The sequence below is a fragment of the Martes martes genome, assembly GCF_963455335.1.
Source record: "Martes martes genome assembly, chromosome: 2".
Lineage (NCBI taxonomy): Eukaryota > Metazoa > Chordata > Mammalia > Carnivora > Mustelidae > Martes > Martes martes.
The window spans coordinates 76,273,553-76,289,579 of record NC_137889.1 but is presented as its reverse complement, the minus strand read 5'-3'; the positions used below and the strand labels follow the sequence as shown (position 1 = coordinate 76,289,579).

The following is a 16,027-nucleotide window of genomic DNA, read 5'->3' as shown; positions in this document are numbered from 1 at the left end:
CTCGTCGGAAGATGCTGTTCAGCTGGGCTGTGCGTCAGGGTAGATGATGCGGGAGATCCTCTCCCGGGCCAAGGATGCCACTAACCAGGAGCGTCTAGCGTCGGTAAGCCCAGCTCAAATGCCAGGCCTCAAACTGGACACTGGGCCAGTTTCACCCTCACGTCCCAGGCCCCCTCCCATCGTGTTTGGCAAACCCGCAGGGAGGGTGCGGGCTGGTCCCGGGCTGAAAAGTCCACTACGGAATAAAAAGACTTGGTGTCGGTTCCTGGGGACGTTTTAGGGAGACGTACTTGCCCTTCCCCTTCCGGTCCGGTCCGCCCGGTCTTCTCCCGCAGCCACGTGTGTTTAGGCTGCGCGCTTTTTCTGAGTTGTGGCGGTTGTTGGTGTTTCCGTGGTCTAGGCTGCCGGGGTCCTGCAGGGCCGTGAGGACGTCACCATGGTGGGCCCCCCCACCCCCGCTCCCCTGAACCCGCTTGGCTCTCTGGAGGGAAGGGGGGTTCTTGGGATACTGGAAGAGGGGACCGGGCTAAATGATTCTACTGGTTCGTACACCGGGGTGAGGGATGCAGGGTAGGCCAGCCCCGAGGTGGCTGCCTGGCCCAGCGTCTGGATCTTAAAGTTAGACTTCCGGGTTCTGAAGCGTTCACAGAGCGCCCTGGCCCTCGGGAGGAAACCCTCCACGTTTCCGTTTTCTTGCTACTCACCAGTGTGAGGGCAGCGGGAGGAATGCGGGGGGAGGCGGGGAAGGTCGGCAAAACTTGGGAAAGTGTTACCTCTGTATTGGTGTGCCACCTCTTGCCCGTCTAGACTGCTTGGGCTCAATCTCTTCTTTCTTGGTGTCTTATCTCCGACCTCCACAGACGCGCTCGCTCCGCAAATCCTGCCTCCACACCCCCACCCCATTCCTTTCAGGGCTCAGACTATTCTGTTGTTTTTATTAAAAATTGACTAGATGCAAAAGAGTGGTTACTCTTACTTAACGAAGTGAAGTATGAAGATTAGTAGTGTAAGGAACTCTCGTTTATCCATTACCCAGTTTAAGAAGCAAAACTTTTCAAAGGTTGTTTCCTTCCTTCCTTGGATCTGTAACGTTCAGGAGCCCTCAGGTAAACAGTATCTAAATGTTGCATTTATAGTTCCCTAGTTTTTATTTAGAGCTACCACTTAACGTTGTATTTCAAAACGGATGTTTTTTCTTGCATTTTAAAAAATTGATTAAAATTCATTATAATGATTCTTGACTAGGAAAATGTTTTATATTCATTTTCAACCAATTTTTAATAAAAACAACAATGTAAAAAAGTTTATAATTGGGTAAAAAGTTATGATACTCTGGCCACAAGGTCTTTTGTCATCTTTGTTCTTTTTTCTCTTTCTTCTTTTTGTATGCCTGACATTTTTGCCTTTCACATCTGTACTGTCTTTTTGCTTTAGATCATACGTGTTTGTATATGTATAAATTTAGTCTTTTCACTTATCATTGCATTTGTGCTATTTCCAGCCCTTTATAAGATAATTCTTTCATAGCTTTTCCATTTCAGAGTGGAACATTGAAATATTAGATAAGATTGGGGGTTGGTTGGCATTTGAATGTAGTTGTCCTTGACTATGAGAATTTCACTGTATCAGGCTGTATGGTAGGAGATTGCCTTGCTGTAAGAATCAAAGGAGTGGCATAAAAATTTGTTTTCATTGGCACATTTGCTGCCTTTTCAGTTTTCTGGTATATCACTAGTGGCTCTGCTGTGCCCTTTCTTGAATTTAAGCTCAGCTTGATACTGGAGGTTTTCCAGTTTTTTCTATCAGTTACTCTAAACTACTTTCAGTACAGTTTAGAATATGGGTTATGGAGTTCCAGAAAACTAAGTTTGACAATTGTCTTTGCTAAATTTTGACCTTGGTGAAATTACTTAACCCCTCTAAGTCTCAGTTGACCCCTCTAAGTCTCAGTTGTCCACCTGTTAAAGTGGATAATCATAGTAACTACCTCATAGAATTGTTGTGAAAATTAAATGTAAGCCACTCAGTCTAATGTCTGGCACCTGGTAAATGTAATTTAATTGTTGAAATTAACTTTAGTAATAGTTGTAAATTAATAGTAGAGCTTATAGTTGTCCACTTTGTTACTTTGCACATTTATTTTTTTCTTATTTTGAACATCTCCTGGAGCTTTACTAATTCATACCTTTTTCTTTAATCAGAAGTTAATTCAACCAACATGAACAGTCTTTTCATACTAATTCATCCCACCCAGCACTTCTTTATTCTGAATTGTGAAGTTTTTAGTGTACTAAAAATTTTTAATTTGGTATGTACTATACCACAAGGCACTCTGCTATATTCCTTTTTGTAGAAGCCTATTACAAAGTTTAAGCATGCTTATTTTTCTCCAGAGTTAGATTACAAGACTTTAAAAGTGTGCCATCATCCTCCCTCAATTTATCTTTGTGTATTACTGTGGGCATTAACTCTATTACTGACTACCTACATATTCCTTAATGACAAGATTTTTGTGCTGTTGGACTCACCTATAAATGTAAGCTGAAACAACAAATCAACTTACTAAATTTTGGTGGTTGCTTTTTTCCCCAGCTGCATTGAGATATAATTAACTTAGAACACAATATAAGTTTAAGATGTACAGTGTTATGATTTGATATACATGTATATTTTAAAATAACTACCACAATAAGCTTAGTTAATAGATCACATCACATAGATACCAATTTTAAGATTTACTCTTTTGCACCTTTCAAGTATACAATACAGTATGGTTAGATCTCAAGAACTTTACTCATCTTGTAACTGGAAGTTTGTACCCACTGACCAACTTGAAACATTTCTCAACCCCATCCCCTGGCAACCACCAGTCTGCTTCCTGTTTCTATAAGGTTTTTTTCCTATAAGGTTTTTTTAAATAGATTCCACATATATGTAAGATCATGCCGTATTTGTCTTTTTCTGTGTGACTTACCTCTCAGCATAATGCTTTTGGGTTTCATCCATATTGTTGCAAATAGTGGGATTACCTTTTTTATGGCTGGTTGATAGTCCACTGTGTATATATAACACATTTTCTTCATTTGTCAAAAGACACTTTAGGTTGTTCCCATGTCTTGGCTATGATAAAAAAGGCTTCAGTGAACAGAGGTGCAGATTCCTCTTCAAAATAGTGGTTTTGTTTCCTTGGATATATACTCAGAAGCGGGATTGCTGGATCATATGGTAGTTCTGTTTTTAATTTTTTGAGGAACCTCTCTGTTGTTTTCCATAGTGGCTCTATCAGTTTTCATTCCCATCAGCAGTGCACAAGTGTTCCCTTTTCTCCGTATCCTCTTCACTGCTTATTATCTGTCTTTTTGATAACAACCAAGAGCTTGATGTTAGATTTTTGCAAGAAAGATAAAATTGAAGTCTGCATTAGAGAATTAATTAAGGTATTCTTAAGGAGAGCATTATTTATGAACGATTAAAATTATATGAGATAATTCACACTTTTAAAGACCATTTTTAATATTTTTAATTCACAGCGGGCACTCAGCAAATGTTGACTTGGGGCATCATCCTACTTCTTTTTTACTTCTTTCAGAGTATTATTTTCAATCTAATAAGACATGTTTTAACAATATTTAAGGAGCCACTGTTGAGAATATAAAACACAAGTATAAATGACTTGTAAATATTAAATGCCTCATCAGTGCAGTTTAATATTAGGTACTACGTGGCAAATGCTACCAAAAGAGAAAGGTTCTAAGGTCCAGAAATGTTCTTCTTGGCTATCTTCAAGGAGGAGGTAAACTTGAATTTGAAATTGTTCTTGAGAATTGGGTGTAGTTTAGAAAGAAGTATGTGTTGAACCATTAAGTTCCTACTGGAAACTCTAGCTAATGATTGTCACTGGTGTCATATTTATTTGTAAAGGAGGGAAAATGTACTGGATTTCTTCATGGTAGACTCACTGCCCCCAAAAAAGAAAAACGCAGCTTCTCTTAACTAATCCATCTCATTTTTGTCTTGTCATTAGTGACTTAGTATATCATACTTTGATATTTATTTTGGCATTTAAAATATTACACTATAGTTTTCTCAGTTACAGGGATGATTAGTTTTATACTTTTTTTTTTTAAGTATTTGTGTACCTATATGTACCCTAAGTGCATTTGATGGAATGATTATTTTTCTAGGTTTCTAGTTGCACTGGGTAGTCTAAATGGCATTTTTGTCTCTAGTTGACCCTGGATTCTATGATGACCTTGATGGTCTTTTAGGAAAAATTCCTTTTTATTATTTATGATTTTAACAGGAATATTTGAAGCATATTGCCCCTGAAATACCTCTTTCTGTTCCTGTGTTTGAATAAACTATTTATGTGTTTTCTTCTGTTACTCTCAATTACGAGTCCAAAGAAGTTTAGAATGAATTTTCTGAAGTAATTGCTAAAGGTTGTTAGGTTACTAATACCAATACTAATTTCTGACTGGAATATTTTTGTGGTGCCAGAAACTTTTCAAAGTAAGCATAGTTACTCAAAACAGTACCTTAATTATGTTTATGGAAAGAAATCCTTAGTTACGCTTATGAAAAGAAATGCTGTTTTTGCTCTATCGTTCAAAGTTAAAATATAACTATTAATCTTCTGTAGCAAATACACCTTTTTTCCTCCATGCCCAGTTGCGTTTTATGTTTACATTCTGTACTATTCTATGAGTCATCAAATGCCCTACAAGTAAATTTGGAGAATCCCTGACTGATAGAGATTAATTGCTTTTCAGTTAAGAGATATTTAGCTTGACTAGACTGTTTAATACATTAAAATTTTATTGATAGGATTTTACTTTAATTTTCCTTGTTGAAGCATTTCTTTTTTATTTTAATATATTGAAAAAATATGGACATGTTTTAAAATTTAACAGGTTATATTGTACATATTTCTGTTCCTTATTATATATTCATATCCTGCCTTGAGGCAACCTTTTCATGAATAACACAAGGAATTACAAACTACAGCTGAGTCAGAATATAAATTCAATTTCTTTGTTTCTTCTTTTACCAAGTCTTGGAGGTTCTTTCCTGAGACTTCTTAAGCTATGAGGACATTTTCATTCTCCAAGGTTATCAGAATTTTTCTTGTTCTGAAGAAAATTCTTTTTAAATCTTTAAAGGAAATATTTTTATAGACTAGGACATATTGCTGAAACAGTGTTATACCTCTATAATTTTAGCTGTTAAGCTTTAGCAGCCTCAGAGAGCATCTCTTTTTCTTGGGGTTCTTTAACCTTTACTTGTTTTTCTTTTTCTTTTTTTTTTTTTTAAACATTTTATTTGTTAGGATATATGGAATAAAGATATCTTTACAAAGGGTACACTTGCTTTATTATTTTCTTCATTTTTGTCTTCGTCAGTTCTCTCTTTCTGTGTAACAAGTTGTCCCAAAGTTGAGTGGCTTAAAACAGTAGCATTAATTACCTCACAGTTGCTGTGAGTCAAGAATGAGGCATATGGCTCACCTGGATCCTGTGCTCCAAGATCTCTCACAGAGTTACAGTCAAGGTATAATCTGAGGCTGTGGTTTCATCCCAAGGCACAACTGGGAAGCATGCACTTCCCAGCTCACTCATATAGTTCTTTGTAGGGTTTATCTCCTAGTAGACAACTGGACTCGGCCTCAGTTCTTCACTGCCGTAGACTAGAGGCCTGTCACATTTCTTTGTTAGATAGGCTTCTTCATGGGACAGCTTACTGCAGGGCAGTTGTGTTCTATCAGAGTGAGCCTAGTGAGAGAGCAAAAGAGAATAGGCAAGGTGGAAGCCAGAGTCCTTACAAAACCTAATCACAGGATTGGAGTTCCTCCATTTGCCATATGTTATTCATTAAAAATAAGTCACTAGGTCCACACTCTAGGGGAGATTATACTTAAGACATGAATATCCAGAGGTGGAATTCATTCTTAGACATCTTAGAGGCAACCTACCATGGATCCTGAAACATTTTTATTGATTCATGTTTGCTAGGTAAACTTCATGTACAAAAAATCCTTACCATACCTTTTTTCTTGCACCCCCCCCAGCCCCACATGTGCAGAGAATAACAAAAGAATGCATATACAGACATCTTAGAGATACTGTGGGTATAGTTCCAGGCTTCCCCAATAAAACGAGTATCACAGTAAAGCAAGTCGAATGACTTTTTTGGTTTGTCAATGCATTGAAAAGTTATATTTATACTCTGTTGTGGACTATTAAGTGTGCAGTAGCATCTGTCTAAAAAGCAGTATAAATAATTAAAAAATAGTTTATTGCTAGGGCACCTGGGTGGCTCAGTGGGTTAAGCCTCTGCCTTCGGCTCAGGTCACGATCTCAGGGCCCTGGGATCGAGTCCCTCATTGGGCTCTCTGCTCAGCAGGGAGCCTGCTTCCTCCTCTCTCTCTGCCTGCCTCTCTGCCTACTTGTGATCTCTCTCTGTGTCAAATAAAATCTTTTTAAAAAATCGTTAATAAAATAGTTTATTGCTGAAAAATGCTAACCATCATCTGAGTTTACAGCAAGTTGTACTCTTCTTGCAGGTGGGGGCTTTTGCCTCAGTCAGGCTGCTGACTAATAAGGGTAGAAGTTGCTGAAGATTGGGATGGCTGTGATAATTTCTTAAAATGAGACAATAATGAGGTTTGCCACATCAATTGACTCTTCCTTTCACAAACGATTTCTTTGTAGTATGCATTGCTGTTTGGTAGCATTTTATCCATGGTAGAACTTCTTTCAGAATTGGAGTCAGTCATCCCAAACCCTGCCACTGCTTTATCAACTATGCTGATTTAATATTCTGAATCTTGTGTATCATTTTAACATTCTTCACAGCATCTTCATCAAAAGTAGATTCCATCTCAAGAAACCACTTTTTTTTGTTCATCTTTAAGAAGCAGCTCCTTACCCATTCAAGTTTCATCATGAGATTGCAGCAAAATCAGTCATATCTTGAGGCTTTTCCAGTTCTGTTCTCTTGCTATGTCTACCTCATCTGCAGTCCCTTCCTCCTTCCTAGGAGTCTTGAAACCCTTGAAGTCATTTATGAAGGTTGGAATCAACTTCTAAACTCCTGTTCTTACTATATTTTGGCCTCTTCCCATGAATCGTGAATGTTCCTCATGGCATCTAGAATGGTAAATCCTATTCTGAAGGTTTTCAAGAATTTATTTTGCCCAGATTCATTTGAGGAATCACTGTATATGGCAGCTATAGCCTTATCAAATTTTTTTTAATAAGACTCGAATGTCAAAATCTCCTTGATCCATGAGCTACAAAATGGATATTGTGGTAGCAGGCATGAAAACAACATTAATCTCATTGTTTATCTCCATTGGAGCTCTTGGGTGACCAGGTGCATTGTCAAGGAACAGTCATATTTTAAATTGAGTCTTTTTTTCTTAGTAGTAGGTCTCAACATTGGGCTTCAGATATTCAGAAAACTATGTTATAAACAGATGTGCTATCAACCAGACTTTGTGGTTCCATTTATAGAGCACAGGCAGGCTAGATCTCCCATAATTCTTAAGGGCCTTAGGATTTGAGGGATGGTAATTGAACACCGGTTTCAGCTTAAATTTACCAGCTGCATTAGCCCCTAACAAGAGAATCAGTCTATTTTTTGACGTTTTGAAGCCAGGCATTGACTTCATTTCTAGGTGTGAAAGTCCTAGATGGCATCTTCCAGTAAGAACATTATGTACATTGTGTACATTGAAAATCTTGTTTAGTGTAGTCACCTTCATTAATTATCTTAGCTAGATTTTTCTGGATAACTTGCTACTACTTCTGTATCAGCACTTGCTGCTTTACTTTGCACTTTTATGTTATAGAGACTGCCTCTTTCCTTATGAACCAACTTCTGCTAGCTTCAGATTTTTCTCTGTAGCTTCCTCATCTCTCTTGTCCTTCATAGAATTGAAGAGAGGTGGGCCTTGTTCTGGCTTTGGCTCAAGGGAATGTTGTGGCTGATGTGATCTACCCAGACCACTCAAAACTATGAGCCATAAGGATATTTTGCTTTCTTATCATTCCCGTGTTCACTGGAATAGCACTTTAGTTTCCTTCAAGAACTTTTCCTTTGCCTTCACAACTTGGCTAACTGGCACAAGAGAAAGGCCTAACTTTTTGGCCTATCTCAGCTTTGTACATATCATCCTTATCAAGCTTAATAATCTCTAGGTTTTTATTTAAAGTGGGAGATGCATGACTCTCCCTTTCACTTGAACACTTAGAAGCCATTGTAGGGTTAGTAATTGGTGTAAGGTATATACTGTTTTGTTTCAGGAGGTAGATCTGAGGAGAGGGAGATAGATGGGAGAATGGCTGGCTGGTCAGTGAGAGTAGTAGGGATACACAAAGCATTTATTGATGAAGTTTGCTTATATGGACAGAGTTCATGGTGGCCTCAAACAATTACAAGGATAACATTAAAGATCACTTATCACAGACCTCCATAACAAATACGGTGATTATAATGAAGTTTGAAATATTGCAAGATTACTGAAATGTGACATAGGGACATTAAGTAAGCAAATGCTGATGGAAAAGTGGTGTTGATAGACTTGCTTAATGCAGGGTTGCCACAAACCTTGTTTGTAAACAAAACAAGACGCCCCACAATATCTGCGATGCACAGTAAAACAAAGCATGCCTATACTGTTGTATGATGGTTTCACATTATTTTTCTGTCCCTATAACCACCTTCCAGTGCCTTTCTGGGATTCAGAGTGGCAGTTACCTTGCCTAGGTGTATCAAGAAGAGAGCAATAAATATTTATTGGCGTATTTCAGTAAATATTTGTTGAAGGAATGAATATATATGTGAATGAGGAATTGGTGGTCATTTTAATTAATTCTGCCAGAAGTTTTACAGAGGAAGTGACTTTGAGTTGTATTTTATGAAAAGACAAGGAAGGAAAAGGATTTTTCAGATAGAGGTAACAACCTCAGTCTTCAGAAGTTATGAAACAGCATGGTGTGTTCTGGAAATGGGGAGAAGTTCAGTAAGAATGGGATGAAGGATGTTTTGAAGAATGAGTAATAATGCTGGAGAAGTACGTTGGGGGTAAATTGTTTTCTGCATTAAGGACTTGGGACCTCACTGTGAGCTCGTTAGCAAGGGGGAAGGACTTTACTAAATAAATGTTGTAGGAAAATAAGCTCTGCGACTTCCATGAATAAAGAATGAGCAGTGAGAATCTAAAGGCCTTTTAATCATGAAAAATCATGAGGCTGAATTAAGGCAATAACAGTAGTTTTGAAGAGAAGATTCTAGAAGCCTTTTTGAGGATTAGTTATGTTAGAGACCACCAGGTGTCCCCAAATAGAACCTTTCTTTTCTGTAATAATGTATTTTTTTTTCTGTGAATAACAATTATATTTACCACTCTCCCTTACGTTACCCAGTGATTAAATTTTGATCAATGGGATGTAAACGGAAGACTCCAGCTTCTGAGATTTTGCTCTTAAAGGGAAGGGGTATGCCTTTTGATTTTCTTTTCTACTTCTCAGTGGTTAGAGTTTAGACTTAGATTAAGTCATCTTGAACTATATAGATATATAGGAGGTTATACCCTTAGGATAGTAGGTGGAAGGAGTCTGGATCTCAGGACTTTGTGAAGCAGAGCCTCCAGCTCCTGTGTTTTACATCAGAGAACTAAACTTTATCAGATTACACCATTATTATTTTGGGCTTCTCTTACAGGAAGCCAAATCTAATTCCAAATTAAAAACAGGTCTGATAAAATACAGAATTATGTAGGAATAAAGAGTTAACTGAAATGTAGAATTCAGTGGACTAAATGAATTGTGACCTTGTTAACTGGCATCAGGTTTGAAGGGGAAAATAATTTGTTCTTTTCGGGGTGTGCTAATTTTGAGATGGCTTATGTTCTTTCTTCTATTCCTGTTTTTCTGTGAACCCAACTTTGACTTTCTTTGATTCAGTGCCCACACTGTTCCATGTCCAACTTCTACAGTCAAGCTCCCATGAACATCCGATGTTCCTTCTACCTCCCCAACTTTTTAAACTATAACACAATTTTTTAAATTAACATATAATGTATTACTTGTTTCAGGGTTACAGGTCTGTGATACATCAGTCTTACACAATTCACAGCACTCACCATAGCATATACCCTCCTCAGTGTCCGTCAGCCAGTCACCCCATCTCTCCCACCCTCCTCCATTCCAGCAACCCTCAGTTTGTTTACTGAGATTAAAAGTCTTATGGTTTGTCTCCCTCTCTGGTTTCGTCTTGTTTCATTTTTCCTTCTCTTTCCCTATGATCCTCTGTCTTTCTCAAATTCCTCATATCAGTGAGATCATATGATAATTGTCTTTGACTGATTAACTTATTTCTCCTAGCATAATAGCCTCTAGTTCCATCCATGTAGAACTGTAACACAATTTTAACTCTTGTCTTCTCACTAGGTGCATTCTTTTACCTACTTTGAAAATAGAAAAGTTGAAGAGCTGGGTTTATTGACCCATTCTGTGCCTTTCTTTTTTATATCACTGAAGAGTAGTTTTGAATATATCATTTCTGTTATGACAATGGAAACAAATGCCATTCCAATCATTTAGCAGGTCTGGGTTATCTCCTAATTCCTAGAGTAGTGTTTCTGGCTTATGGTATTTCTTATACTACTGTTTTTTAAATTTATTTCTAAAGAAATTTTTTAACAGAAATCACTTATATATCTGACTGTGTATGTCATGTGTCTTCCTAATTTTAGCCTAAAGCCCTAAAGGGAAAAATTGTAGGACGGGAAAAAAAAGTCATCCATCCATATAGTAGAAGAGCAGCTCAAATTACAAGAGAGGCCCACAAACAAGAAAAAAAGGAAAAGTAAGTATCTTTTTATCATTTGTATTGCATTGGTGTAAAGCCCATTAATACATTCATTTTTCATCAGTATTCCCTTCTCCCCTTAATGAATGTTAAGTATGTTCAGTGCGCCGAAGGTAAAACAGTGAACAAGGATTCAGCTCTTCTAGCGCTTACGTAAAGCAGAAACATACACTTCAGTAGGTTGTGATGAACATAATGAAGAAAAAGGAAAAAGAATTATGGGATAGAAAGTGATGGAGGGGTTCTATTCTATATAGAATAGTCATGTGTAGCTTATCTGGAGAAGTTCATATTGGAGCAGAGAGCTAAAAGATGTGAGGGCAGGAGCTATGTAGATATATGTTGGACATATAGGTTAAAGTACTTAGTTGTCTATTAGATATATAGAAGGAGATACAAAATGGGAAGTTGGATATGTTGGGTCTGGTGTTCAGAGGATTGATTAGGGATGCAACCCAGATTTGGGAGTCATCAGTTTCTAGATGGGACGGTAAGTGATGAGACTAGAGAAGATCATCTAATGTGTAAATGTAGCTAGAAAAGAGAAAGGAGCCAAGGATTGATCCCAGAGGCCTCCATCGTTTAGAGGCTGGAAAAAGGATCCAACAAGTGAGACTGAGAAAGAGGAGAAAGAAGATTGTGTTTCAAAGAGAAGGTGGTGATCAAGCTATGTCATTTGCTCTTGATTAACATGAGAGCTAAGAATTGATCTAGTAATTTGATTTAGTAATTTGGAAATCATTTAGTAAAGTAGAGATCACTATATTTTTAGTTATTTTCTTAGTTATTGCTCTGAAAATTACAACTAAATCTTAAAACAATCTTATCTCAGATTAATTTCAAGATAATTTCAATAGTATACCAAAAATTTCCTTCCTTGTGGCTCCGTTCTCCCTCCTTTGTTAAGAAATTACATCTTTATACGTTACAATCCCACAAACACAGTTTTACAGTGATTGTTTTTATACAGTTGTCTTATGAGAATATACACAAAAATACATTTATACTGTCTTTTATATTTACCTGTACCTTTTTTTTTCACTGGTGCCCCTTATTTCATCATGTGGATTCAAATTGCTATTCACTGTCCTTTCATTTTAGCCTGTAGGACTCCCTTTATTATTTCTTATAAGATAGGTCTGAAAGTCAGAGATTTGCTAAGTTTTATCTGAGAATGCCTTCATTTCGCCTTTGTTTTTGAAGGAAACTTTAGAATATAGAATTCATGCACATAGAATTCTTTTTTCAGTCTTTCTGTTCAGCACTTTAAATATGTCATCCCTCAGCCTTCTGGCCTGTGTGGCTTCTAAGGAGAATTTAGTTGTTTATCTTACTGAATGCAGTGAGTCACTTCTGACACTGTAAAGTTGTTCTTTGTCTTTGAATAGTTTGACAGGTACGTCTAGTAGGTGTGGATCTCTGAGTTTATCCTACATGGATTTCATCCTACATGGAGTTTGTTAAGCTTCTTGTGTGTGTAGCTCAATGTTTCTCTTTGGGAGAAAGAGATTTTTGGGAGATTTTTAGCCATTATTTTTCCAAATATCTATCTTTTCTGTCCTTTCCTTTCCTTCTGGGACTCCCATTATACATATGCTGGTGTTGTTCTTAGTAGTGTCCCATGGGTCTCTGAGACTCTTCATTTATCTTTCTTTCCTTTCCACTTTTTGTTGCTCAGATTGGATAATTTCAGTTAACTTGCTATTATGTTTGTGGATTCTTTTTTTTGCCAGCAAAAAACTGCCGTTGAATCTTTCTAGTAAATTTTTCATTCTTGTTGTTACATCTTTCAACTCCAGAATTTCTACTTGACTCATCATTGTAATTTCTGTCTCTTTATTGATATTATCTGTTTGGTATAACATTGGTCTCATAATTTCCTTGAAATTTTTAGATACAGTTTTCTTTAATTCTTTGTATATGTTTATTATAGCTGAATTCAAGTCCTTGTCGAATAGGTCCAACTGTCTGGGCTTCCTTAGGAGGTTTCTGTTGACTGCTATTTTTAATCCCCGAATATGGGCCATATCTTTCCTTTTTTGTTGTGTGTCTCATAATTTTTGGGTGAAAACTGGACATTGTCAATATTACAGTGTGACAGCTCTGTTAAATAGACATCTCCAGCCCCTATACCCAATTAGGTTTGTTCTTGTGTTGTTTGCTTCATGACTTTCCTAGACTGATTTTGTAAATTCTATTTGTTGTGTGTGGCCATTGATGTTTTTGCTCAGTCGGTGGTCAGCTAATGTTGGAACAGAGAGTTCTTTAAATGCCTTTAGCTAATAAGTCTCTTGGCCTTTGTTGAAGGGCTCTTTGAATCTGTTGAGCATGGCTTTGATACACCAGGATGCAGTTTAGTTAGACTTCATTTCTTGTTTGCATAGAGCCTCAAGGTTAGCCAGAGGTGAGAGAATAGGGCCTGTTCAGGTTTCTCCTTAGCATGAACATAGACATTAATGTACATACGGCATTCTAGATTCCCAGAAGTATGTTGGGGCTTGCTTTCAGGTCCACTGTGCACATTCCATTTCCCAGTTTTCCTTTAAATTTTTTTAGTCCACCTTTTGTTAGCCCCCAGCTGGTAATATCACTGAGACAGCTGCTATGTTAGATAATTGCTGCTGATTATTTTCAAGAAAAAACTTGGGGATAGAGCTCTTCCTACAGAGAGCTCTGTCTGAGTCAGATTATCTAAGGACAAAGTAACTTCAAGCTTCTCAGCATGCTGCCTATCAGGTCAAATGGTAGCAATTCTCTGGGTTTGAAGGTTTTGGGGAACTCTAAATTTGATGTCTCTAGTGGCCGTTAGGAAGATGGCTTTTACAACTGCTGAGAGTTGCTAGTCCATTGGTTTTCAGCACTGTTGCGGAGTTGATGAAGGGGTGATGGATTAGGCACATTCATAGGTTTGTTGTTCTTATGGAGATTGGGCTGTTTTTCTTGAGAATGCTCCTCAGATTCTTGCAAGCTTTGTTTAATTTTCATACTTCTGGAAAAGTTGATTTTGAAAAGTTTTGTTAGTATTCTCTGTTTTTATGGAAAAGTGGATTTTCATAGGTCCTTACGCCATTGTGGAAGTTGGTTTGTGTTCTTGATGTGAAGAATTCATAGCAAAATTTTCTTAGGAATACAAAATGTGTATATAATGCCCTTTCTTTTCTTCTTCCTGTCGCTTAGTGTCCCCTTTCTGGTCAGCAGCCCACACTATAACTTGCCTATTCTCCCCTCCATCTTTGGCCTGTGAGAGTTCGCAGTAGCTGCTGGAGTGACAAATAAAGAATTACTTAAAATGAAGTTACAAAGGCAAAAATCATCATGTTAGCTATTTTAAAATAGACTTCCATTTTAATAAATAAATGGTAGATATATTTCTCTACTAACTGATTGAAACCAGCACGTTTATTGTTATATATTAATTCCTTACCAAGACGTAAAGGCATATTTAGTAAAGGTTAGCTGTTCCACAATGATTTGGCTAGAAGTTTTCTGGAAGAAAATAGACAAGTGCTGTGATAGTATAGTCAAACTTTTTTTTTTTTTCCCCGTAAAGGTTAATTAGGATGATAGTATCACTTTAAAACAGTAATTTTCAAACTTCAAGTAATTTATGTATAATTTTCATGAATTTTGCTTTGTCTATTGACGAGGTTATTACTTCCCTGCTTTTGCAGTTTTTAATTACTGTCTTTACTAGTATTTCACAAACTTAGGTGTACACGCGATATACCTGTAGGGCATTTTAAAACAGGTTGTTCTTTCCCCTAGAATTTTCCATCAGAACATCTGGGACAGTGTCCAAATTTTGCTTTCTAATGAGTTTCAGATAATGGTATTGGCTGTTGGTTCAGGGACCACGCTATGAGAACCACTGACTGTGGTATTATTTACTTAATATTTTTTTAGAATCTATTTCCCTTAGGTATCTTTTTTTTTTTTTTTTTTAAGGAGACATTTGATCTGTATTAAAAACAAATACTGTTTCCTTACCTGTATGGTCTGAGCCTGAGGCATGCTTGCTTTATCCTTGCTGAAAAGATTTGGCAAAGGTTAGAAGACTTATTAAATAAACATTAAACTAAGTGTTCTTCTTAATGTAATTAGAGAGGATCAAAAGAAAAGAGGGGCAAAGTAGCTTGTTTAAAGATGATTTAATTCTGTGTCTGTGAGATCTAAAAAATCAGCTCATATATAGTGCTAGTGGTATACGTGGCAATACTTTAGGAAATACTGCTTTAGAATTTGACTAAATTCTTTGGTTCACTGTAAGTGCTTGTGTCAGTGAGCCTACAGTCTTTGTATGTTGTCGGGTATTTTCAGGATTTTATGCACTGATTTACAGAATCAACATTGTGAAAGAATTATGGAAGGATAAAACTGAACAACATGGTAATTCCTGTATAACTTATTCTCAGGAGGTCCCATTATTGGCTAAGCCTCCATTTTTATAGTACAGAGTTGAAAGGTAATACTTAATTTTTTCTACTTGGGCAATGTTCTAAACAAATTTTTCTCATTTATTTTAAAGAAGTCATCACTGTAACTGTTATGCTCCAGAAGCAAACACAGTTTTAGTAAGTCTAGTGTATTTTATGAACAGGCTTAGATGGCTGTCATAGATGTCAGTTTTTTGAGTAGCAGCATCATTGACCATGAGTCATATTTCATTTAAATGGCATAAACACAAATAGCATCTTAAAATACTGCTGCTCTTTCTGCACTAGAGTAGTACTTCTAGCAAGACAGAAATGCTGAGTTGCATATTTTGGAGAGATGGTTGGTGACAAGATACTGAGACTCTTGGGACAGCGATGAGCAAGATGATAGAAAAGGTACCACCGGTATTTAACTTGAACTTGAATTTGACTTGCTTTATTTACCTATTGCCGCATAAGAAATTCTATGGCATCAGAGCAGTTTGAAAGTTTTTTGGTCAAGAATTCCAGTGCCACTTAACTGCTTCTGTTTCAGAGTCTCTCACAAATCCGTGTTAAAATGTTGACTGGGTGTGCATTCATCTCAGAGCTTAATAGGGAGAGGTGCTTCAATAGCCACATAAGTAAGCTTCTTAGCTTACTTATGTCGCTGTAGGCAGACCTCAAGTCATGGCTGCCTGGTGGCTGGAGCATCAGTTCCTTGCCATATGAGCCTCTCC

The 16,027-nt window shown here is 37.1% G+C and overlaps 1 protein-coding gene across 1 annotated transcript in view; it reads left to right on the top strand.

Annotated features, from left to right (window-relative positions):
• The first annotated feature begins 310 nt into the window (after nucleotides 1–310).
• TMA16 (translation machinery associated 16 homolog) overlaps nucleotides 311–16,027 on the top strand; it is a 35,437-nt gene continuing 19,720 nt past the window's right edge. Inside the window, exons 1-2 of the mRNA XM_080797333.1 lie at nucleotides 311–439; nucleotides 10,760–10,872. Of these exons, the coding sequence (XP_080653459.1) occupies nucleotides 437–439; nucleotides 10,760–10,872 (116 nt within the window). The 5' untranslated portion in view covers nucleotides 311–436. The remainder of the gene's footprint in view (nucleotides 440–10,759; nucleotides 10,873–16,027) is intronic.